General features: G+C 35.0%; 1 protein-coding gene across 5 annotated transcripts in view; it reads left to right on the top strand.

Annotated features, from left to right (window-relative positions):
- Positions 1 to 25,794, top strand: part of ERCC6L2 (ERCC excision repair 6 like 2) — a 155,927-nt gene that overhangs the window by 21,318 nt on the left and 108,815 nt on the right. For all 5 annotated transcript variants that reach the window (XM_057548476.1, XM_057548475.1, XM_028165127.2 and 2 more), the window contains exon 3: positions 18,359 to 18,481. In XM_057548476.1, coding sequence (XP_057404459.1) covers positions 18,359 to 18,481 — 123 coding nt within the window. The remainder of the gene's footprint in view (positions 1 to 18,358; positions 18,482 to 25,794) is intronic.

The following is a 25,794-nucleotide window of genomic DNA, read 5'->3' as shown; positions in this document are numbered from 1 at the left end:
TCTGACATAAATCGTATTCAGGGCATAAAGCCTCCTTACCTCAGTGAAATGATGCTAACAAAAATAGCTCTTGTTTATTGAATCATTCTTACGTACTAGCTTGACATTTTACATATTTTTCCTCTTTTTCTCAAGAACTAAAATAATAATGATTATATCATACATAAATGCATACTCATAAAACTGTAAGGTACAATTTTTTAATTGAGGTGAAATTCACATAACAAATTAACCATTTCAATTTATGCAATTTAGTGGCATTTAGTGCATTCACAGTGTTGTGCAACCCCCATCTCTCTCTGGTTTCACAACTTTTGCATCTCCACAGAACAATACCCCACACGCATTAAGTAATCAGTTTTCTTTTCCCCTTGCCAACCACTAATTGATCTGCATCTATAGATTTGCCTTTTCTGAATATTTCATATAAAGGAAATCATACAGTTGTGACCTTTTGTGTCTGGTGCTTTCATTTAGTGTAATGCTTTCAAGGCTCATCCAAGTTGTAGCATGTATCAGTACTTCATCCTTTTTGTGGCTGAATAATATTCAGTTGCATGTAAATACAACAATTTTGTTTACCCATTTATCCTTTGATGGTCATTTGGGTTGTTTCTACGTTTTGGCTACTGTATATAAGTTTCTGTGTGGACATATGCTTTCATTTCCCTTATATATATACCTAGGAGTGGAATTACTAGATCATATGGTCATTCTATGTTTAATTTTTTGTGGAACTGCTAAACCATTTTCCACAATGGCTGCACTGTATTACATTCCCACTAGCAATGTATGAGGTTTCATGTTTCTTCACATCCTTCTCAACACTGTTATTTTCTGTTTTCTTCGTAGTAGCTATCCTAGTGCATATGAAGTGGTACCTCACTGTGGTTTTGATTTGCATTTCTGTAATGATCAATAGTGTTGAACAACTTTTCATATGCTTTTTGGCCATTTGTATATCTTCTTTGGAGAATTGTATATTCATGTTCCTATAGATTGAATGTTTGCATCTCCCAAAAATTCATTTGTTGAAACTCTAATCCCCAATGTGATGGTGTTTGGAGATGGGGCCCCTGGAAAGTAATTAGGTCATGAGTGTGAAACCCTCATGATGGTGTTAGTGGCTTTGTAAGAAGAGATACTAGGGAATTTACCCCCTCAGTCTGCTTTCTGTCATCTGAGGATACAAGATGACTGCCATCTGCAAAACAGGAAGTGGGCTCTCACCAGACATCAGATCTATCAGCACATTGATTTTGAAATTCCTAGCCCCAGAACTGTGAGAAATAAAAGTTTGTTGTTTAAGCCATCCAGTCTATGGTAATTTGTTATAGCACTGCAAAGTGACTAAGATACATGTCCTTTGCCCATTTTTTAGTTGAGCTGGCTGTCCATATATGTATGAGCCTTGATTCTAGTCTTTTTATTGTGTCATTGTTCAGTTTTACTGTACTTATACTCAATTTTGTTTGTTTTTTTTGTATTTAACTTTATTTTTTTATACAGCAGGTTCTTTATTAGGTATCCATTTTATACATATTAGTTTATATATGTCAATCCCAATCTCCCAATTCATCACACCACCACCACCACCCCCGCCACTTTCCCTTCTTGGTATCAATACGCATCTTCTCTACATCTGTGTCTCAATTTCTGCCCTGCAAACCAGTTCATCTGCACCATTTTTCTAGTTTCCACATATATGCGTTAATATATGATATTTGTGTTTCTCTTTCTGACTTACTTCTCTCTGTGTGACAGTCTCTAGATCCATCCACATCTCTACAAATGACCCAATTTCGTTCCTTTTTATGGCTGAGCAATATTCCATTGTATATATATACCACATCTTCTTTATTCATGCATCTGTCGATGGGCATTTAGGTTGCTTCCATGTCCTGGCCAATGTAAATAGTGCTGCAATGAACATTGGGGTGCATGTGTCTTTTTGAATTATGGTTTTCTCTGGATATATGCCCAGTAGTGAGATTGCTGGGTCATATGTTACTTCTATTTTTAGATTTTTAAGGAACCTCCATACTGTTCTCCATAGTGGCTGTATCAATTTACATTCCCACCAACAGTGCAAGAGGGTTCCCTTTTCTCCAGGCCCTCTCCAGCATCTGTTGTTTGTAGATTTTCGGATGATGCCCAGTCGAACTGGTGTGAGGTGATACCTCATTGTAGTTTTGATTTGCATTACTCTAATAATTAGTGATGTTGAGCAGCTTTTCATGTGCTTCTTGGCCATCTGTATGTCTTCTTTGGAGAAATGTCTATTTAGGTCTTCTGCCCATTTTTGGATTGGGTTGTTTGTTTTTTTAATATTGAGCTGCATGAGCCATTTATATATTTTGAAGATTAATCCTTTGTCTGTTGATTCCTTTGCAAATATTTTCTCCCATTCTGTGGGTTGTCTTTTCGTCTGGTTTGTAGTTTCCTTTCCTGTGCAAAAACTTCTTTCATTAGGTCCCATTTGTTTATTTTTCTTTTTATTTCCATTATTCTAGGAGGTGCATCAAAAAAGATCTTGCTGTGATTTATGTCAAAGAGTGTTCTTCTTATGTTTTCCTTTAAGAGTTTTATAGTGTCCGGTCTTACGTTTAGGTCACTAATCCATCTTGAGTTTATTTTTGTGTATGGTGTTAGGGAGTGTTCTAATTTCATTATTTTGCATGTAGCTGTCCAATTCTCCCAGCATCACTTATTGAAGAGACTGTCTTTTCTCCACTGTATATCCTTGCCTCCTTTGTCATAGATTAGTTGACCATACCTGCGTGGGTTTATCTCTGGGCTTTCTATCCTGTTCCATTGATCTACATTTCTGTTTCTGTGCCAGTACCATATTGTGTTGATTACTGTAGCTTTGTAGTATAGTCTGAAGTCAGGGAGTCTGATTCCTCCAGCTCTGTTTTTTTCCCTCAAGACCGCTTTGGCTATTTGGGGTCTTTTGTGTCTCCATACAAATGTTAAGATCTTTTTCTTCTAGTTCTGTTAAAAAAGCCATTGGTAATTTGATAGGGATTGCATTGAATCTGTAGATTGCTTTGGATAGTATACTCATTTTCACAATATTCATTCTTCCAATCCAAAAATATACTATATCTCTCCATCTGTTTGTATCATATTCATTTTCTTTCATCAGTGTCTTGTAGTTTTCTGCATACAGGTCTTTTGTCTCCCTAGGTAGATTTATCCCTAGGTATTTTATTCTTTATGTTGCAGTGCTAAATGGGAGTGTTTCTTTAATTTCTCTTTCAGATTTTTCATCATTAGTGTATAGGAATGCAAGAGATTTCTGTGTATTAATTTTCTATCCTGCATCTTTACCAAATTCATTGATTAGGTCTAGTAGTTTTCTGGTGGTATCTTTAGGATTCTCTATGTATAGTATCGTGTCATCTGCAAACAGTGACAGTTTTACTTCTTATTTTCCAATTTGTATTCCTTTTATTTCTTTTTCTTCTCTGATTGCTGTGGCTAGGACTTCCAAAACTATGTTGCATAATAGTGGTGAGAGTGAACATCCTTGTCTTGTTCCTGATCTTAGAGGAAATGCGTTCAGTTTTTCACCATTGAGAATGATGTTTGCTGTGGATTTGGTTCCCTCTATGCCCACTTTCTGGAGAGTTTTTTATCATAAATCGGTGTTGCATTTTGTCAAAAGCTTTTTCTTCATCTATTCAGATGATCATATGGTTTTTCTCCTTCAGTTTGTAAATATGGTGTATCCCATTGATCAATTTGCATATATTGAAGAATCCTTGCATTCCTGGGATAAACCCCACTTGATCATGGTGTATGATCCTTTTAATGTGCTGTTGGATTCTGTTTGCTAGTATTTTGTTGAGGATTTTTGCATCTCAGTTCCTCAGTGATATTGGCCTGTAGTTTTCTTTCTTTGTGACATCTTTGTCTGGTTTTGGTGTCAGGGTGATGGTGGCCTCGTAGAATGAGTTTGGGAGTGTTCCTCCCTCTGCTATATTTTGGAAGAGTTTGAGAAGGATAGGTGTTAGCTCTTCTCTAAATGTTTGATAGAATTCGTCTGTGAAGCCATCTGGTCCTGGGCTTTTGTTTGTTGGAAGATTTTTAATTACAGTTTCCATTTCAGTGGTTGTGATTGGTCTGTTCATATTTTCTATTTCTTCCTGGTTCAGTCTCGGCAGGTTGTGCATTTCTAAGAATTTGTCCATTTCTTCTAGGTTGTCCATTTTATTGGCATAGAGTTGCTTGTAGTAATCTCTCATGATCCTTTTTATTTCTGCAGTGTCAGTTGTAACTTCTCCTTTTTTATTTCTAATTCTATTGATTTGAGTCTTCTCCCGTTTTTTCTTGATGAGTCTGGCTAATGGTTTATCAATTTTGTTTATCTTCTCAAAGAACCAGCTTTTAGTTTTATTGATCTTTGTTATCATTTCCTTCATTTCTTTTTCATTCATTTCTGATCTGATATTTATGATTTCTTTCTTTCAGCTAACTTTGGGGTTTTTTTGTTCTTTTTTCTCTAATTGCTTTAGGTGTAAGGTTAGGTTGTTTATTTGAGATGTTTCTTGTTTCCTAAGATAGGATTGTATTGCTATAAACTTCCCTCTTAGAACTGCTTTTGCTGCATCCCGTAGGTTTTGGGTCATCGTGTTTTCATTGTCATTTGTTTCTAGGTATTTTTTGATTTCCTCTTTGATTTCTTCAGTGATCTCTTGGTTATTAAGTAGTGTGTTGTTTAGCTTCCATGTGTTTGTATTTCTTACAGATTTTTTCCTGTAATTAATATCTAGTCTCATAGCGTTGTGGTCGGAAAAGATACTTGACATGATTTCGATTATCCTAAATTTACCAAGGCTTGATTTGTGACCCAAGATATGATCTATCCTGGAGAATGTTCCATGAGCACTTGAGAAGAAAGTGTATTCTGTTGTTTTTGGTTGGAATGTCCTATAACTATCATTAAGTCCATCTTGTTTAGTGTATCATTTAAAGCTTGTGTCTCCTTATTTATTTTCATTTTGGATGATCTGTTCATTGGTGAAAGTGGAGTGTTAAAGTCCCCTACTATGATTGTGTTACTGTCGATTTCCCCTTTTATGGCTGTTAGTATTTGCCTTATGTACTGAGGTGCTCCTATGTTGGGTGCATAAATATTTACAATTGTTATATCTTCTTCTTGGATTGATCTTTTAATCATTATGTAGTGTCTTCCTTTGTCTCTTGTAATAGTCTTTGTTTTAAAGTCTATTTTGTCTGATATGAGAATTGCTACTCCAGCTTTCTTTTGATTTCCATTTGCATGGAATATCTTTTTCCATCCCCTCACTTTCAGTCTGTATGTGTCCCTAGGTCTGAAGTGGGTCTCTTGTAGACAGCATATATACTGGTCTTGTTTTTGTATCCATTCAGCCAGTCTATGTCTTTTAGTTGGAGCCTTTAATCCATTTACATTTAAGGTAATTATCGATATGCATGTTCCTATTACCATTTTCTTAATTGTTTTGGGTTTGTTATTGTAGGTCTTTTCCTTCTCTTGTGTTTGCTGCCTAGAGAAGTTGCTTTAGCATTTGTTGTAAAGCTGGTTTGGTTGTGCTGAATTCTCTTAGCTTTTGCTTGTCTGTAAAGGTTTTAGTTTTTGCGTCATGTCTGAATGAGATCCTTGCTGGGTACAGTAATCTTGGTTGTAAGTTTTTCCCTGTCATTACTTTAAATATGTCCTGCCTCTCCCTTCTGGCTTGCAGAGTTTCTGCTGAAAGATCAGCTGTTTACCTTATGGGGATTCCCTTGTATGTTATTTGTTGTTTTTCCCTTGCTGCTTTTAATATTTTTTCTTGTATTTAATATTTGATAGTTTGATTAATATGCGTTTTGGTGTGTTTCTCCTTGGATTTATTCTGTATGGAACTCTTTGTGCTTCCTGGAGTTGATTAACTATTTCCTTTCCCGTATTAGAGAAGTTTTCAAGTATAATCTCTTCAAATATTTTCCCAGTCCCTTTCTTTTTCTCTTCTTTTTCTGGAACCACTATAGTTCGAATGTTGGTGCGTTTAATATTTTCCCAGAGATCTCTGAGACTGTCCTCAATTCTTTTCATTCTTTTTTCTTTATTCTTCTCTGCAGTAGTTATTTCCACTATTTTTTCTTCCAGGTCACTTATCCATTCTTCTGCCTCAGTTATTCTGCTATTGATCCCTTGTAGAAAATTTTAAATTTCATTTGTTGTGTTGTTTATGATTGTTTGTTTACTCTTTAGTTCTTCTAGGTCCTTGTTAAACGTTTCTTGTATTTTCTCCATTCTATTTCCAAGATTTTGAATCATCTTTAGTATCATTTTTCTGAATTCTTTTTCAGGTAGACTGCCTATGTCCTCTTCATTTGTTTGGTCTGGTGGGTTTTTCCTTTGCTCCTTCATCTGCTGTGTGTTTCTCTGTCTTCTCATTGCTTAACTTACTGTGTTTGGGGTCTGCTTCTCACAGGCTGCAGGTTCGTAGTTCCCGTTGTTTTTGGTGTCTGTCCCCAGTGGCTAAGGTTGGTTCAGTGGGTTGTGTAGGCTTCCTGGTGGAGGGGACTGGTGCCTGTGTTCTGGTGGAGGAGGCTGGATCTTGTCTTTCTGGTGGGCAGGTCCACGTCTGGTGGTGTGTTTTGGAGCGTATGTGACCTTATTATTATTTTAGGCAGCCTCTCTGCTAATGGGTATGGTTGTGTTCCTTTCTTGCTAGTTGTTTGGCATAGGGTGTCCAGCACTGTAGCTTGCTGGTCGCTGAGTGGAGCTGGGTCTTGGCATTGAGGTGGAGATCTCTTGGAGATTTTTGCCGTTTGATATTACGTGGAGCTGGGAGGTCTCTGGTGGACCAATGTCCTGAACTTGGCTCTTCCACCTCAGAGGCATAGCCCTGACGCCTGGCTGGAGCACCAGGAGCCTGTCATCCACACGGCTCATAATACAAGAGAGAAAAAAAGAAAGAAGCAAAGAAAAAGATAAAATGAAAGTAAATTTAAAAAACTCTTATTAAGATAAAAAACAAAAAATAAGTATTAAAAATTTTTTTAAGTAATTAACAAAAAAGAAAGAAAGAAGAGAACAACCAAACCAACAAACAAATCCAACAGTGATAACAAGCACTGAAAAGTATACTAAAAATAAATAAATAAATAAAACCCCCCCTTAAAAAACAGACAGAACCCTAAGAGAAATAATAAAAGCAAAGCTATACAGACAAAATTACACACAGAAGCATATGCATACACACTCACAAGAAGAGAAAAAGGGAGAAGTATATATATATCATAGCTCCCAAAGTCCACCTCCTCAATTTGGGATGATTCGTTGTCTATTCAGGTATTTCACAGATGCAGGGTACATCAAGTTGACTGTGGAGATTTAATCCGCGGCCCCTGAGGCTGCTGGGAGAGATTTCCCTTTCTCTTCTTTGTTCGCACAGCTCCCGGGATCCAGCTTTGGATTTGGCCCTACCTCTGCATGTAGGTCGCCTGAGGGTGTCTGTTCTTCGCTCACACCGGACGGAGTTAAAGCAGAAGCTGATTAGGGGGTTTGGCTCACTCAGGCCTGGGGGTGGGAGGGGTACGGAGTGTGGGGCTAGCCTGCAGCGGCAGAAGCTAGGGTGGCTTTGCAACAGCCTGAGGCGTGCTGTGTGTTCTCTCCAGGAAGTTGTCCCTGGATCACTGGACCCTGGCAGTGGCGGGCTGCACAGGCTCCCAGGATGGGAGGTGTGGATAGTGACCTGTGCTTGCACACAGGTTTCTTGGTGGCTGCGGCAGCAGCCGTAGCGTCTCATGGCCGTTTCTGGGGTCCGCGCTGATAGCCGCGGCTTGCGCCCGTCTCTGGAGCTCCTTTAAGCAGCGCTCTTAATCCCCTCTCCTTGCGCACCAGGGAACAAAGAGGCAAGAAAAAATCCTTTGCCTCTTTGGCAGTTGCAGATCTTTTCCCGGACTCCCTCCCGGCTAGCCGTGGCACGCTAGCCCCCTTCAGGCTGTTTTCTCACAGCCAACCCCAGTCCTCTCCCTGGAATGTGATCTCCGAAGCCTGAGCCTCAGCTCCCAGCCCCCACCTGTCCCAGCGGGTGAGCAGACAAGCCTCTCGGGCTGGTGAGTGCTGGTCGGCATCGATTCTCAATGTGGGAATTTCTCTGCTTTTCCCTCCGCACCCCTGTTGCTGCATGGCTCTGAAGCTTCCCCCCTCCGCCACCCACAGTCTCTGCCCATGAAGGGGCTTCCTAGTGTGTGGAAACCTTTCATCCTTCACAGCTTCCTTCCACTGGTGCAGGTCCTGTCCCTATTCTTTTGTCTCTGATTTTTCTTTTTTCTTTTGCCCTACTGAGATACGTGGGGAGCTTCTTGCCTTTTGGGAGGTCTGATGTCTTCTGCCAGTGTTCAGTAGGTGTTCTGTAGGAGTTGTTCCACATGTAGATGTATTTCTGATGTATTTGTGGGGAGGAAGGTGGTCTCCATGTCTTACTCATCCACCATCTTGAAGCTCTTCCTCTCCTTGTCTCTTGTAACATTCTTTATTTTAAAGTCTATTTTATCTGTTATGAGTATTGCTACTCCAGCTTTCTTTTGATTTCCATTTGCATGGAATATCTTTTTCCATCCCCTCACTTTTAGTCTGTGTGTGTCCCTAGGTCTGAAGTGGGTCTCTTGTAGACAGCATATATACTGGTCTTGTTTTTGTATCCATTCTGGGAGCCTGTGTCTTTTGGTTGGAGCATTTAATCCATTCACGTTTAAGGCAATTATCGATATGTATGTTCTTATTACCATTTTCTTTATTGTTTCTGGTTTGTTTTTGTAGGTCCTTTTCTTCTGTTGTGTTTCCCACTTAGAGAAGTTCCTTTTGCATTTGTTGTAGAGCTCGTTTGGTAGTGCTGAATTCTTTTAGCTTTTGCTTGTCTGTAAAGCTTTTGATTTCTCCATTGAATCTGAATGAGATCCTTGCCCATAGAGTAATATTGGTTGTAGGTTCTTCCCTTTCATCACTTTAAATATGTTATGCCACTCCTTTCTGGCTTGTAGAGTTTCACCAGAGAAATCAGCTGTTAATAACCTTATGGGAGTTCCCTCGTATATTATTTTTCATTTTTCCCTTGCTGCTTTCAATAATTTGTCTTTAATTTTTGCCAATTTCATTACTGTGTGTCTCGGCGTGCTTTTCCTTGGGTTTATCCTGTATGGGACTCTCTGCACTTCCTGGACTTGAGTAGCTATTTCCTTTCCCATGTTAGGGAAGTTTCCGTCTATAATCTCTTCAAATATTTTCTCGGGTCCTTTCTCTCTCTTTTGTCCTTCTGGGACCCCTATAATGCGAATGTTGTTGCGTTTAATGTTGTCCCAGAAGTCTCTTAAGCTGTCTTCATTTCTTTTCATTCTTTTTTCTTTATTCTGTTGTGCAGCAGTGAATTCCACCATTGTGTCTTCCAGGTCACTTATCCGTTCTTCTGCTTCAGTTTTTTTGCTATTGATTCCTTCTAGTGTATTTTTAAATTCAGTTCTTGTATTGTTCATCTCTGTTTGTTCTTTAATTCTTCTAGGTCTTTGTTAAACATTTCTTGCATCTTCTTGATCTTTGCCTCCATTCTTTTTCCGAGGTCCTGGATCATCTTCACTATCATTATTCTGAATTCTTTTTCTGGAAGGTTACCCATCTCCACTTCATTTAGTTGTTTTTCTGGGGTTTTATCTTGTTCCTTCATCTGGTACATAGCCTTCTCATCTTGTCTATCTCTGAATGTGGTTTTTGTTCCACAGGCTGCAGGATTGTAGTTTTTCTTGCTTATGCTGTCTGCCCTCAGGTGGATGAGGCTATCTAAGAGGCTTGTGCAAGTTTCCTGATGGGAGGGACTGGTGGTGGGTAGAGCTGGCTACTGCTCTGGTGGGCAGAGCTCAGTAAAACTTAATCCGCTTGTCTGTTGATGGCTGGGGCTGGGTTTCCTCCCTTTTGGTTGTTTGACCTGAGGCGACCTAACACTGGAGCCTACCCACCTCTTTGGTGGGCCTAATAGCAGACTCTGGGAGGGCTTACACCAAGGAGTACTTCCCAGAACTTTTGCTGCCAGTGTCCTTGTCTTCTTGGTGAGACACAGCCACCCCTCGCCTCTGCAGGAGTCCCTCCAAAACTAGCAGGTACGTCTGGTTCAGTCTCCTATGGGGTCACTGCTCCTTCCCCTGGGTCCTGATGTGCATAGTACTTTGTATGTTCCCTCCAAGAGTGGAGTCTCTGTTTACCCCAGTCCTGTCGAAGTCCTGCAATCAAATCCTGCTAGCCCTCAAAGTCTGATTCTCTAGGAATTCCTCCTCCCATCGCCAGACACCCAGCTTGGGAAGCCTGAAGTGGGGCTCAGAACCTTCACTCCAGTGGGTGAACTTCTGTGGTATAAGTGTTCTCCAGTTTTTGATCACCCACCCAGCAGTTATGAGATTTGATTTTGTGGTTGCGCCCCTCCTACTGTCTCATTGTGGCTTCTCCTTTGTCTTTGGATGTGGGGTATCTTTTTTGGTGAGTTCCAGTGTCTTCCTGTCCATGATTGTTCAGCAGTTAGTTGTGATTCCGGTGCTCTCGCAAGAGGGAGTGAGAGCATGTCCTTCTACTCCACCATCTTGAATCAATCCCACTTACACTCAATTTTGTGTTAAGTACCTTCTTGTTATTTCCTGTCTCTTTTTATCCCTTTGCATTTCCATGTAAAGTTTTAATCAGTTTGTCAAGTTCAATGAACAGATCTGTCTGGATTTTTGATTAGGATTGTGGAGTTTAGTTGTATTGAATTTATACAACAGTTTGGGGAGAATTAACATGAAGTGATAGCTCCCTTATTTAGGTCTTTAATTTGTCTCAGCAGTGTTTTATAGTTTTGTGCATGGGCCTTATACATTTTTTGTTAAATTCTTATATTTTTGATGCTTTTGTAAATGGATTTTTTCCATTTAACTTCCAAATTTTTTGATGGTATTATATAAAAATCAAAGTTATTTTTGTATGTTTTGTATGTTGCTAAATTCTTCACTTATTAGTTTTAGTAGTTGTTATGTAGATGCCTTAGGTTTTTTTATGTAAACAATCATGTCATCCACAAATAGAGTTTTACTTCTTCAATTTTTATGCCTTTTATTTCTTTTTCTTGCCTTATTTCACTATCTAGGTATGATCTCAGTACAATTTGAATAGAACTAGTGGGAGTGACATCCTTATCTCATTCCTGCTTTTACAGAGAAAGCATTTAATATTTCAACATTAGGTATATTAGCTGTAGGATTTTCTTAGTATCTTTTATCAGAGTTAGGATGTTTCCTTCTAGTCCTTATTTCTGAGGTTTTTTTATAGTTAATGTGTATTGAATTGTATCAAATATTTTTTTGACACCTATTGGGATAATCATGTTTTTTCCCCATTTATTCTGTTAATATATTATTATATAAATCACTAAGATTTATATTAGTTGGTTTTTTTTTAAATTGAAGGCAAGCTTTTTTTAAAAAATTTATTTAATTTATTTATTTATGACTGTGTTGGGTCTTTGTATGCGAGGGCTGTCTCTAGTTGTGGCAATGGGGGCCACTCTTCATTGCGGCGCACGGGCCTCTCACCACCGTGACCTCACTTGTTGCGGAGCACAGGCTCCAGATGCGCAGGCTCAGTAACTGTGGCTCACGGGCCCAGCTGCTCTGTGGCATGCGGGATCTTCCCAGACCAGGGCTCGAACCCGTGTCTCCTGCATTGGCAGGCAGACTCTCAACCACTGCGCCACCAGGGAAGCCCTATTAGTTGGTTTTTAAATGTTAAACTAATTTTGTATTCCTGGGATTAAACCCAGTTTGATCATCAGATTTTTTTTTTATATTGCTGGATTCAGTTGCTTAATATTTGAATAATTTTTGCATTTATATTTATTATGGATATTGGTCTGTAATTTTCTTTTCTTGCAATATGTTTGTCTGGTTTTTGTGTCTGGGTTTTGTAGGCCTCTTAAAATAAATTGCAAAGTGTTTCTTCTGTCTTTTCTAAAAATGTTGTGTATTTAAGTTATTTTATACTTAAATATTTGATGGAATTTACTAGTGAAATCTTTTAGACCTGGAGTTTTCTTTAAGGGAAGTTTTTTGTTAATGAATTCAATTACTTTAATAGATATGTGGCCATTCAGATTTTCTATTTTTTGCTGTGTCAATTTTGGTAACTTGTATTTTTCAAAGAATTTATCTGTTTTATCTAAGTTGTCAAATTGATTGGCATAAACACTTCTTCATGTTCCTTTTTTATTCTTTTAGTATTTGTGGGATCTGAGTAATACCTCTCTGCATCTTAACGTGGATCTTTTGTAGCCTCTATTTTATTCTTAATTAGTATAACTTGAGGGGTATTGATTTTGTTGATCTTTTCAAAGAATAAACTTCTAGCTTTGTTAATCTTCTCTGTTTGTTTGCTACTTCATTGAGTTCTGCAATTATTCTGCAATTGTTTCTGCAGTTGGATGTACTATTCTATATAATTACCAATTAGCAGTTCAAGGTAATTGATAATATTCAGATTTTCTGTGTTTTTAGTATTAATAGCTGAGGGAGGAAAGTTAAAATCTCCTGCTATGATTGTGGGTTTGTCTATTTTTCCCTTTAATTCTCTCAATTTTGTCTTCATGTACTTTGAAGCTCTGTTATTAGGTCGTAAACTTTTATGATCACTATTTCTTCCTGACCCCTTTGTTAAGTGTTTCTGTATTTCTGGTAATACAATTTGAAATCTACTTTATCTGATATTAAGATAACCACTCCAGTAGTCTTATGCTGACTGTTTGAATGGTTTGTCTTTTTCCAACCCTTTATTTTAAGCTATCTGTGTCTTTATATTTAAAATGTGTCTCTTGGAGACAAGTCTTTTATTTATCCTGACAGCCTCTGATGTTTAATTGGAGTGTTTAGTCCATTTACGTTTAATATAATTCCTATTATGTTTGGATTTGGTTATATTGTTTGTTTTCTGTTTGAACAGATTGCTTTCTGTTTTAATATTTCTCCTTTATTTGGGGTTGATAGGATATTTTTTAGAATTCCATTTTAATTCTTCTATTGATTTTTAACTGTGCTCTGTTTATTATTTTTTCATGTTTCCTCTAGTGATAAAGATATACATTCCCAACTTTTTACTATGTGCTTAAAGCTAATAATGTATCACTTCACGTAAAATGTAAGTGAAATATTGGGTTGGCCAAAAAGTGCCTTCGGCTTTTAAGTAAAAGTAAAAGACACATTTTTCATTTCCACCAATAACTTTATTGAACAATGTATTCACCCTTTTGTTCCACTACCTTCTGCCATTTTTCAGGCAGCTTTGTAATTCTATCTTTTTCCATTAAGAGAATTTTGTAAAGATCGAAATAAATAGAAATCCAAAGGTGCAATGTCTGGTGAATATGGTGGATGAATCAGAATTTCTCAGCCAAGCTGTAACAGTTTTGCCTGGTCATCAAAGAAACATGTGGTCTTGCATTATCGTGATGGAAGATTATGCATTTTTTGTTGACTTCTTCTGGATGCTTTTTGTCGAGTGCTGTTTTGAGTTTTTCTAATTGGGAGCAGTACTTGTTGGAATTAATTGTTTGGTTTTCTGGAAGGAGCTCATAACAGAGGACTCCCTTCCAATCCCACCACATACACAACATCACCTTCTTTGGGTGAAGACCGGCCTTTGGTGTGGTTGTTGGTGGTTCATTTCACTTGCCTCACAATCCCTTCCATTCCACATTATTGTACAGTATCTACTTTTCATCACCTATCACAATTTGTTTTAAAAACGGAACGTTTTCATTGCTTTTAAGTAGAGAATTGCATGCAGAAATGTAAGAAGGTTTTTTTTCACTTAATGTGGAGCCCAAACATCAAAGGGATTAAACATAACCCAGCTGGTGCAAATGATTTTCAGTGCTTGACTTGGATATTTTGATTATGTTGGCTATCTTCTGCATGGTGTAAAACGTTGATTGTTCTCAAGTAATGTCTCGCTATTAACTTCAACTGCTCTACCCAACCATGGTGAAATCTCCAGGACGAAACTTCACAAGCCACTTTGGACATGTTCAATCAGTCACAGCACCTTCTGCATACATTGCACAAACCTTTTTTTGCATTTTGGTTGCGTTTTTACCTTTCTTGAAATAATAAAGCATAATATGCCGAAAATGTTGCTTTTCTCTTCCATCTTCAATATTAAAATGGCTACACAAAAATTCACCAATTTTGATGTTTTTTTTTTAAATACACACTGATATCACAGCTGTCACATACAATCTAACAAAATTGTTTTGAATGAAGTTAGAAGACAACTAAGTGCTACTAGAACCATCTTATGGAAAAAACAGCAAACCTTTTGGCCAACCCAATAGATTGTCCTATTTTAATTTATTTTTATTTTAAGGAAACTAAGAGTTAGGAAAGCTAAGTGTAATACCTAAGATACTAGTTAATACGTATTTAATATCTAAATTTTGAAGGTTAAACCAACATTACATTTCCAGAGTCAGCCCAACTTGGTTTTAGTATATATTTCTTTTTTACATTTCTATGTTCCATTTGGTAATATTTTAAGAGTTTTGCTTCTATGTGAGTATGAGAAATTGGCCTGTAAATGTCCCATATTTTTGTTAGATTTTCTTATCAAGGTTATGTTGAACTCATAAAATGAGTTGAGAATATTTCTCCCTTTCTCTAAAATCTGGAGGAGTTTAAGACTGGCATTATAGCTTTCTTAAGCATTGGTAGACTTTATTGGTGGCTATTTGACCCTTAGTTTTCTTTGTAGAAGGTTTGTAATTATGTATTTGGATTTTGATAATAGTTATTTGAATATGTAAAATTTCTGTTTCTTCTTGTTTCAGTGTTAAGTTCTGTTCATCCATTTCACCTAAAATTTCACAGTTATTGGCATAACATTGTTTATTATGTCTTATACATATTTTTTTGTGTGTTGCCTGTTCTCTTAGTTTCTCTTTTTTTTTTAAATCAATTTTCTAGGGGTCATCACTTTTAAAAATCTTTTCACAGAATGATCATTTGGCTTTGTCAATCTTTTTATTTTATGCTTTTTCATGTTTTATAATTCTATTTTTGTGTGTTAAGTTTTCTGTTATTTTTATATATTTTTCAGATAGATTCTTAGATATTTTATTAGCAGGCTCTCTTCTGTCCTAATATATATGCATTTAAGTCCATAAAGCATGGCTTTAAGTGTATTCCACAAATTTAATATGTAATTATTACCTATTAGTATTCAACTTAAATATTTTCTAATCTCCATTGTGAGTTCTACTTTGAAATATATTCCTTACTTTCCGAATATTTGGGGATTTTCTGTTTATATTTTTGTTATTTCTTATTTCTTGCACTGTGACCAAAGAACATATTCTGTATGATTTTTGTCTGTTGGATGTATTAAGATTTGCTCTATGACTTTGCATGTCAACTTTGGTAAATATTTTATGTGTACTTTAAGTGAAACTATTTTGCTGTAGTTAACAGTGGTCTATCAAATGTTTATTAGGTCAAGTTTGCTTACCATTTTTTTCAAATATTCTGTATCTTTACTGATTTCTTTGTTTTGTTCTTACTAAGTTATTTCAAAATCTACCATTGTGCTTATCGATTTGACTACTTTTGTTTCAGTAAATGTTTTCTTCTTTAGTAGTTTACCCTTCGTATAACTTCCAAATGAATTAATCAGTATCAAGTGTGCCTCTTTAATTTAGTAATGCTTTTTGCCTCAGATTATCTGATATTAATATAGCTATATCAACTTTCATTTAGTTTTTGTTTGCATGGTCTTTCTCTACCTCTTGTTGTAGATGTTGTTTGTGTAAGTGGCACACATATTGTGAACAGAACAGAACCTCCATACTGTTCTCCATAGTGTCTGTACCAACTTACATTCCCACCAACAGTGTAGGAGGGTTCCTTTTTCTCCACACCCTCTCCAGCATTTATTATTTATAGACTTTTTGATGATGGCCATTCTGACTAGAGTGAGGTGATACCTCGTTGTAGTTTTGATTTGCATTTCTCTAATAATTAGTGATGTTGAGCATTCTTTTCATGTGCCTTTTGGCCATCTTTATGTCTTCTTCGGAGAAATGTCTATTTAGATCTTCTCCCCATTTTTTGGTTGAGTTGTTTGTTTTATTGATGTTGAGCTGTATGAGCTATTTGTATATTTTGGAAATTAATCCCTTGTCAGTCACATCGTTTGCAAATATTTTCTCCCATTATGTAGGTTGTCTTTTGTTTTGTTTATGGTTTCTTTTGCTGTGGAAAAGGTTTTCAATTTAATTAGTTCCCAGTTGTTTATTTTTATTTCCATTACTCTAGGAGACAGATCCAAAAAAGATATTGCTGCGTTTTATGTCAAAGAGTGTTCTGCCTATGTTTTTCTGTAGGAGTTTTTTTTACATTTAGGCAGTGACAGATTCAATGCAATCCCTATCAAATTACCAATGGCATTTTTCACAGAAGTAGAGCAAAAAAATTTTAAATTTGTATGGCAACACAAAAGACCTCAGATAGCCAAAGTAATCTTGAGAAAGAAAAAACAGAGCTGGAGGAATCAGGCTCCCTGACTTCAGACTGTTCTATAAAGCTTCAATAATCAAAGGCATATGATACTGGCACAAAAACAGACATAGATCAGTGGAACAGGATAGAAAATCCAGAAATAAACCCATGCACCTGTGGTCAATTAATCTATGACAAAGGAGGCAAGAATATACAGTGCAGAAAAAGCAGTCTCTTTAATTAGTGGTGCTGGGAAAACTGGACAGCTACATGTAAAGAATGAAATTAGAAGATTCTCTAACACCATATACAAAAATAAAGTCAAAATGGATTAAAGACCTAAATAAAAATATCACTCCGTTGTATAGTGTCTCCACTGTTTTTGCTGCAAGATCAGCTATTTGTCTAATTGTTGCTTACTTAATAGATAGATAATCTGTTGTTTTTTCCTCTGACCACTTTTAATATATTTCTGTCTCAAATTTTGAGCAGTTTTTTCTCTGCAGGAACTACTTGTGGATTTTTTTTTTTTGGCTTCATGTTCTTAGTCGATATGGAATATATGGCTTTTTAAAAAATTATTTATTTAATCTATTTTTGGCTGTGTTGGGTCTTCTTTGCTGTGCACGGGCTTTCTCTAGCTGCGGTGAGCAAGGGCTATTCTTCATTGCAGTATGTGGACTTCTCATTGCAGTGGCTTCTCTTGTTGTGGAGCACAGGCTCTAGAGCGCAGGCTCAGTAGTTGTGGTTCATGGGCTCAGTAGCTCCGCGGCATGTGGGATCTTCCCGGACCAGGGGTTGAACCCTTGTTCCCTGCATTGGCAGACGGATTCTTAACCACTGTGTATGGCTTGATTTTTGAAATCAGTTTTTGAAAGCTTTCAGCCCTTATCTCTTCAAATACTTCTGCACCATTCTTTTTCTTCTATCATTTGAGATTCACATTGTAGGTATCCACACCATGTTGAAAACACTATTTTTTGATAGTTTTTCTAATTCTCTCATATTTTTTCTTTAGGTTTTAATATTTGTGTAACTTATTTTTCTAAAGTAATGATCAGTTATTTTCCCCCATATATATGTATACCTCATATATTTTCCCCTTAATATTTAAAACAACTCTTCCAGTATTATATTTGGTGTTTTCATATAATTTTAGTTATTCAAAGAGATTAACTTAGTTGCCCAAGTTCACATATCTGCCAAGCAACTTAGGTTGAAATTTGAACCAAGGTCTAGTTTAAATATCTCTTGCTCTTCATTATATGAAGTTACATTTCCTTTTTTCCTATGTCTTTTTGTCTTTCTCACTTGATATTTGGAGAATAGCTATTATTCAGAATGGTGTGTATAATGATGAATTGCCTTAGTTTATCTTAAAATAACATTCTATCATTCCACCTATATGTATTGGATACAGAAAAATGCACAAATTTATGAGCCAAGTATTACCCCCTTAATGAGTTTATTTTCTACAAGGAAAAAGGAATGTACACAGTTTATTGTGATAGAGAATATGATATCTCAACTGATGAGATCAAGAAAGAATTCACTGAGTAAGTAGAACTTATCATGGAAGAGATGGCAGTGTGAGAATTTTTATTTTAATTTTTTTTACTGCATTCAAGGGTAACTTTTATATTATAGATTTGTTTGTTAATACAAATAAAGAAAACAAATACTAGTGGTTCATATTGTGTTTCCTCCCAGCAAATCTATTTGTACTTACTCAAATTGTCACTTACTGAGTATTCAGGTAAACAGTAAAATTTTGTCCATCACAATACACAGTGATTGAAAAAATTGGACTTTTTCTCCCTAGGTTATTTCATTTTTGGCTGCAGTTTTGGGTAAAAAGGGAACTCGTGAAGATATTGAAAATAACATGCCAGAGTTTTTACTAAGAAGTATGAAAAAGGAACCCCTTTCTTCTACAGCAAAAAAGGTAAGATATCTAGAAATGTACAGTTCATGAAGCTGGTATTGCAAAAGTGTCTGGAAACTTTTAAACATTATACATTATAGTATAAATTTAAAACATAAGGATTTAAAGATGTTATTTAAACATTTCTTTCATAGACCTAATTTCTGAAGGATTATCAGTTTTGTCCTCAAGTTAGATATGATTGACTCTGAAAATAGCAAAATGTAATTTCAGTTTGAATTTTGGGGGTGGGGTGGGGCTTTCAATCTTTTGCCTGGCAAGATTTACATGACTTAATTTGATTAATTTGTTAAATTTCCATGAATGTGTATGTAAAGTTAATTGAAGTCCATTGTATTGTTTTTTATTTATGTGAGAATGAAATGCAGACAGTAGTAGATATTGCTAACAAAGGTGCATCAATGATGAAGTTGCTTAGCAGAATAATTACCTCCTGAATATATGAAACAAATCCTTCCTATACAAGGAACATCAAAGTTGGAATCAGAAAGGCTAAGTAAGGTCTAGGCTTGTCACTGTCTCTGCCCATGGGACTGTTAATGCTATTCATATCCATTCTTCAGCTTTCTTCTTTGTAAATGTGTGTTTATAAATATCTTATACATAATTCTTATAAAAAATAAGAGACGTGTAAAGAAAAAAGAAATGGAAAAAAGAAAGGTGTACTATAGGTATGTGTCTGACTTTTATATTGTCCTCAGCATCCAGGAAACTGGATAGAAATAAAGTTTAACTGATTTCGTGAAATCCTTATCATGTTATGGTGATGAACCACTTCCTACATATTGTTAAACAGTGTCTTTTACATATTTCTTATATATAAGATTGCTGAGAAGTCCAAGTTTACTCTTGTCTATGATTACGGGCATTTCAGTGTAAAATTTTGAGAGGTATTGGCTTAAGGTATTAAAAAATCTTATTACTTTAAATTTCCTATTATTTTCAATAGCATAGGTCCATTCTTAGTGTCAATTTAAATTTGATCCTAAAGAAGCATTGTAATTCTTAATGTGTTTTAAGTTTTCAAGAGTTCAAGTACTGTTTTTAGCTTTGCTTTCAGATTGATTTGAATGTGTTGAATCATCCTTGCATCCCTGGAGTAAATCTCACTTGATGATGGTGTATGATCCTTTTAATGTATTGTTGAATTCAGTTTGCTAGTATTTCACTGAGGATTTATGTTTGTCAGGGATATTAGCCTGTAATTTTCCTTTCTTGTGGTGTTCTTGCCTGGTTTTGGTATCAGGGTAATGCTGGCCTTGTAAATGAGTTTGGAAGTATCCCCTCCTCTTCTATGTTTTTTGGAAGAATGTGGGAAGATTTGGTGTTAATTTGGTAGAATTTACCAGTGAAGGTGTCTGGTCCTAGATTTTTGTTTGTTTGGAGGTTTTTGGTTAATGATTGAATCTCCTTACTAGTAATTGTTCCATTCAGATTTTCTATTCCTTCATAATTCAGTCTTGGTAGGTTGTCTGTTTATAGGAATTTATCCATTTCTTCTAGTTTATCTAATTTGGTGGTGTATAATAGTGCAGAGTAATTTCATATGATCCTTTGTATTTCTGTGTTATTATTTGTAATGTGTCCTGTTTCATTTCTAATTATATTTATTTGAGCCTTCTCTCTTTTTCTTAGTCTAGTTAAGGGTGTCAGTTTTGTTTATCTTTTCAAAAAACAGCCCTTAGTTTTATTTATTTTTTCTATTATCTCTCTAATCTCTATTTCATTTATCTTCTCTGATCATTGTTGTTTCTTTCCTTCTACTAACTTTGGGCTTAATTTGTTCTTTTTCTAGATTCTTAAGGTATAAAGTTGGGTTGTATATATGGCTTTAAAAAATTTTTTTTAATATAGGCATTTATCACTATATACTTTCCTCTTAGAACTGCTTTTGCTGTGTCCCATAAGTTTTAGTATGTTGTGTTTCAGTTTTCATTTGTCTTAAGGTATTTTTTATTTTGTTTTTGATTTCTTCTTTGACCCATTGGTTGTTGAGGAGCATATTATTTAATCTTGACATATTTTTGGATTTTTTAGTTTTCCCCTTTGATTGATATCATATCATTGTGTGATAAGATATTTGATATGATTTCAGTCTTCTTAAGTTTATTAAGACTTGTCTTGTCTCCTAACATTTTATCTGTCCTGGAGAGTTCCATATGTGCTTGAGAAGAATATGTATTCTGCTGCTGTTGAATGTTCTGTATATGTCACTAGGTCCATCTGATCCAATGTGTAGTTTAAGTTCACTGTTTCTTTGTTGATTTTCTGTCTGAGTGACCCATTGTTGAAAGTGGAGTATTGAAGTCCCGTATTATTTTATTGTTGTTATTTTTTTCCTCTTCACATCTGTTAATATTTCCTTTATATACTTAGGTGTTCTGATATTGGGTGTATAAATATTTACAGTTGTTACATCCTCTTGATGAATTGACCCTTTTATCATGATCTAATGACCTTGTTTGTCTCTAAGAATAGCTATCCCCACTTTCTTTTGGTTTCCATTTGCATGGAATATCATTTTCCATCTACTCACCTTCAGTTTATATGTGTCTTTAAAGCTGAAGTGAATCTCGTTGGTAATATGTGTTTGGGTCTCTTTTTTTTTAAATCCATTCAACCTCTTTATGTCTTTTGATTGGAGAATTTAATCTATTTACATTTAATGTTCCATTCGTTTCCATGACCCAGTCCTTCCAACTGCCTGTTCTTCATTGCGTTTTTTGTTGTTGTTTTATTTTGTTGGTTGTTGTCATATTTAAGTTTCTTCTAGGAAAACTCACTTTGTGGGTTTTTTTTTTTTTTTGAAAGTTTTCTCTTACATAGGTAAAGGATGGATTCCTCAGGTCTTCAAGAATGTCAGTTCTCATCTGCTCTTGTAGTGTTCTGATCATCCGGTAGTGCCCTTCCAGGCATTTTACTGCTATTATGGATTTATTTTTATATTTGTTCTTCTGTTTTATTGGCATCAATAAATACATGTGTTTAGTTAATCATTTGAACTGGAATTCTATAAAGAAAGTTTTTAATGAGATTACCAGTAATGTCCTACAGTATTCCCCAGAAGCAAATCCAGACAAAACTTATAATTTTGTGTGATGAAATTTACAAAAGATAAATTTGTTTTGATCCATTTAAAAACTCTGTGAATTTTTAAAAGATAGTCTATTAAATAGCTAGAAGAGAAATAAATTTCTTTATATTTATTATGCTAATGCAAAAATTGCAATGGAATCTTGAAAAATTAATGTTCGAACTACTTGAAAAAAATCCTTTTAATGAATTTAAATGTTATCAATTAAGGAGTGATGGGTTTGAGGTATGTATGTGTGATACACGATGCATCTTATATATATTTTTAATCTTTTCAAGTGTGAATAAATCATCTAAGAATGTGTGAAATAGATGTTTTGTGCCAAGAATAAATTCTTAAAGGAAAAGATACAAACTATGCATTTCAAATATTCTTGGAATGGTTCTTTAGATTTAGGCTGTTAAGATTGGAATTCAGTCTTTATGAAAATGAATCAAAGTAAATTCTTTTAAAAATACTACTATCTTGTATGATAAAACTTTAAAGATTCTGTGTAAAATTCATAATCAGTATTAATGCAGAGAGGGAGGATTTTTCTAGCAGTCATAGTACCAGCGTCAGATGCAATTTCAATGGTGATTAAACAAAAAATTTTCCAGTATTTTATTTACTATACACTATTTCTTTAGTTTATTATCTTGCAAATGATGCTACTTGTTTGATTTTTTGCTGCTGAGTTTATATATTTTGGATATTAACCCCTTGTTATATACATGGTCTGCAAATATTTTCTCCATGTAGTAGATTTCATTTTGTTGATGGTTTCCTTTGTTGTACAGAAGCTTTTTAGCTTGATGTAGTCCTACTTTTTGGCTTTTGCTTTTGTTGCCTTTGCCTTTGGTGTCAAATCAAAAAACTCATTGTCAAGATGTAAAGGAGTTTACCGCCTATGTTTTCTTCTAGGAGTTTTATGGTTTCAGGTCTTAATTTCAAGTCTTTAATCCATTTTGAGTTCATTTTTGTGTATGGTATAAGATAGTGACCCAGTTTCATTCTTTTGCATGTGGTTATCCAGTTTTTCCAGCACCGTTTATTGATATCTTGACAATATTTATTCTTCCATGAGCATGGATTATCTTACCGTTTATTTGTGACATTTAAAATTTTTTTCATCAGTGTCTCATAGTTTTCAGTGTACAGGTTTTTTTATTTCTTTGTTTAAATTTATTCCTAGTTATTTTATCCTTTTTGATACAATTGTAAATGGGATTGTTTGCTTAATTTCTGTTTCTAATAGTTTGTTGTTAGTATGTAAAAATGAAACAGATTTTTGTATTGACTTTGTATCCTGTAACTTTACTCAATTTCTTTATTAATTCTAACAGTTTTCTGGTGGAATGTTTAGGGTTTTCTGTGTATTTCTATGTCTTTGGCAAACAGTGACAGTTTTACTTCCTTTCAAATTTAGATTTTTTCCCCCCCTCTGGTTAGGATTTTCAGTACTGTGGGAATAAAAGTGGTGAAAGTGGGCATCTTTGTCCTGTTGGTTGTCTTACAGGAAAAGTTTTCAACTCTCACCATTGAGTATGATGTTAGCTGTGTGCTGTTCATATATGGCCTTTATTATGTTGAGGTATGTTGTCTCTGTACCCAGTTTGTTGAGTTTTTATCATAAATGGATGTTGAATTTCCTCAAATGCTTTTTCTGCTCTATTGAGATGATCGTATGATTTTTATTCTTCATTTTGTTAGTGTGGTGTATCATGCAGTTGATTTGCATAGGTTGAATCATCCTTGCGTCTGTGGAATAAATCTCACTTGATCATAATTTGTGATCATTTTTGATGTATTGTTGGATTCATTTTGCTAATATTTCATTGAGGATTTTTGTATTTATGTACATCAGGGATATTGCCTATAATTTTCCTTTTTTGTGGTATCCTTGTCTGGTTTTGGTATTGGGCCTCTTAAAATAAGTTTGGAAGCATCCCCTGCTCTTCTATTTTTTCAAAAAGTTTGAGAAGGATTGGTATTAATTCTTCTTTGAACGTTTGATAGATTACCAGTGAAGCTGTCTGGTCCTGAACTTTTGTTTATTTGGAGGTTTTTGGTTACTTATTCAATTTCCTTACTAGAAACTGTTCTGTTCAGATTTTCTATTTCTTCATGATCAGTCTTGGTACATTGCATGTTTCTAATATATTTCCCTTTCTTCTAGTTTTCCAATTTTTTGACATAAAATTGTTCGTAGTAGTCTCTTATGATCCTTTTTATATCTGTGGTATCAACTGTAAGTTCTCCTCTTTTATTTCTGATTTTATTTGAGCCCTCTATCTTTTTTTCTGTTACTTCTAGCTAAAGGTTTGCCAATGTTGTGTGTGTTGTCAGAGAATCAGCTCTTAGTTTCGTTAACCTTGTCTGTCATCTTTTTAGTCTCTATTTTGTTTATTTCCACTCTTATCTTTATTATTTTCCTCCTTCAACTAACTTTAGGCTTCATTTTCTAGTTTGTGTTTTTCTAGTTCCTTGAGGTGTAAGTTTGGTTGTGTATTTGAGAATTTTTTTGTTTCTTGAGGTACTCATGTATCACTATGAACTTTCCTCATAGAACTGCTTTTGCTGCAGCAATAAATTTTGGTACATTATATTTCCGTTTTCATTTGTCCTAAGGTATTTTTTGATTCCTCCTTTGATTTCTTCTTTGACTCATTGGTTGTTCAGTAGCATGTTGTTTAATATCCACAAATTTGTGAATTTTCCAGTTTTTGTCTTGTAATTGATTTCTAGTTTTATACCACTGTCATCAGGAAAGATGCTTGATATGATTTCAACCTTCATAAATATATTGACTTTTTTTGTGGCTTAACGTATGGTCTGTCCTGGAGAATGTCGCATGTGAATTTAAGAATATATTCTGCTGCTTTTGGAATCATCTGTATATAAGTTATAAGTCAATCTGGTCTAAGTCATTTAAGGTGCCACATATATTTTTAAATTTGACTTTCTTAATTCGTTGATATTCTTGTTAGTTAATTTACTGTTCATTTATTTGCTTTACTTATGTTTTCTACAAATAGTTATAATTTTACTTGTCATTTCCATGCTCATGTTTTATTTACTTTTGTTTAATTAGAAGAGATGGTATTTATTGTTTTTCTATCCATTGATCTAAGTGATATTGGTCTATAATTTTCTACTTTGTTAGACTGTTTATCAAGTTTTGGTATTACTATTATGCTGCTTTTCTAAAAAGGATTTGCAGAGGCTCCTAGAGTGGATTCTCAACTTAAATTTCCATATATTAAATAGCCATAATATACCAAAGAAAAAGTTATCAATTATGCACAATTAGGATGTAAATTAATTAGATTTGGCATTTTTGAAAGAATTAAGATTGTAGAGTTAATTACAGGGAATATGCTTTAGAGCTTTGAGTTAAATAGAAAAAATTCCAATTTTATGGTCTGTAAGTTCTCTCAATATAGGTACATTTTATTTTTCAGCTTGATATCGCACTTCCTCCAATATGAAATTTTTACTTTGGCTCTGGTGGTCTGTCATTGTCCTCTGAATAGACAGTGCTATTCCTACCTTGCCACTGACACATGCTTTTATTCACTATTTCATTTATCAACTGAACACCTTGGTTTTCTAAGCACAGCACAAAGTACCATGGTTACAGTGGAAAATAAGAAAGTTATGCATCTCAAGGTCATAGGCTTTCTGATTTAAGGTGCTAACATGATATGTCATTGTTGGTTAAGAGCTTTGGAATTACACAGACATGGGTTCAAATACTTACTTTGCCACTTAATAACATTATGACCTTGGGCATATTATTTAACATCTCTATACTTTAGTTTTCTCATCTCTAAAAAGGAAATAATAAATATTTTTACTTTATAGCGTTTTTATGTGAAGTCCTTGGGTTAATGTCTGTTAAATGGCATAACTCAGTTCTCTTACTTCTTTTAGTATTAAAATGAGTTATTGACCCATTTGATTTACCTTTCACAACTTTGAAGACCAATAATGTCTATAAGGAATGTCTTAATTTTTAAACAACTTCTGGAATCTTAGGGCCAATTCTAGGAATCTTCAGGTTCATTGCCACCTTTTTTTTCTTTTTTAGGTTTGGGATTTTTATTTATTTATTTATTTTAGCACCTTTATTGGAGTATAATTGCTTTACAATGGTGTGTTAGTTTCTGCTGTACAACGAAGTGTAGCTTCGTTGGCACCTTTGATGAATGACCCCTCGAGTGGAAAACTGCTCAAA

This window comes from Balaenoptera acutorostrata, chromosome 6, assembly GCF_949987535.1.
Source record: "Balaenoptera acutorostrata chromosome 6, mBalAcu1.1, whole genome shotgun sequence".
Taxonomy (NCBI): Eukaryota; Metazoa; Chordata; class Mammalia; order Artiodactyla; family Balaenopteridae; genus Balaenoptera; species Balaenoptera acutorostrata.
Note: the sequence above shows the minus strand (reverse complement) of the source record. Positions and strands in the feature narration are given on the sequence as shown.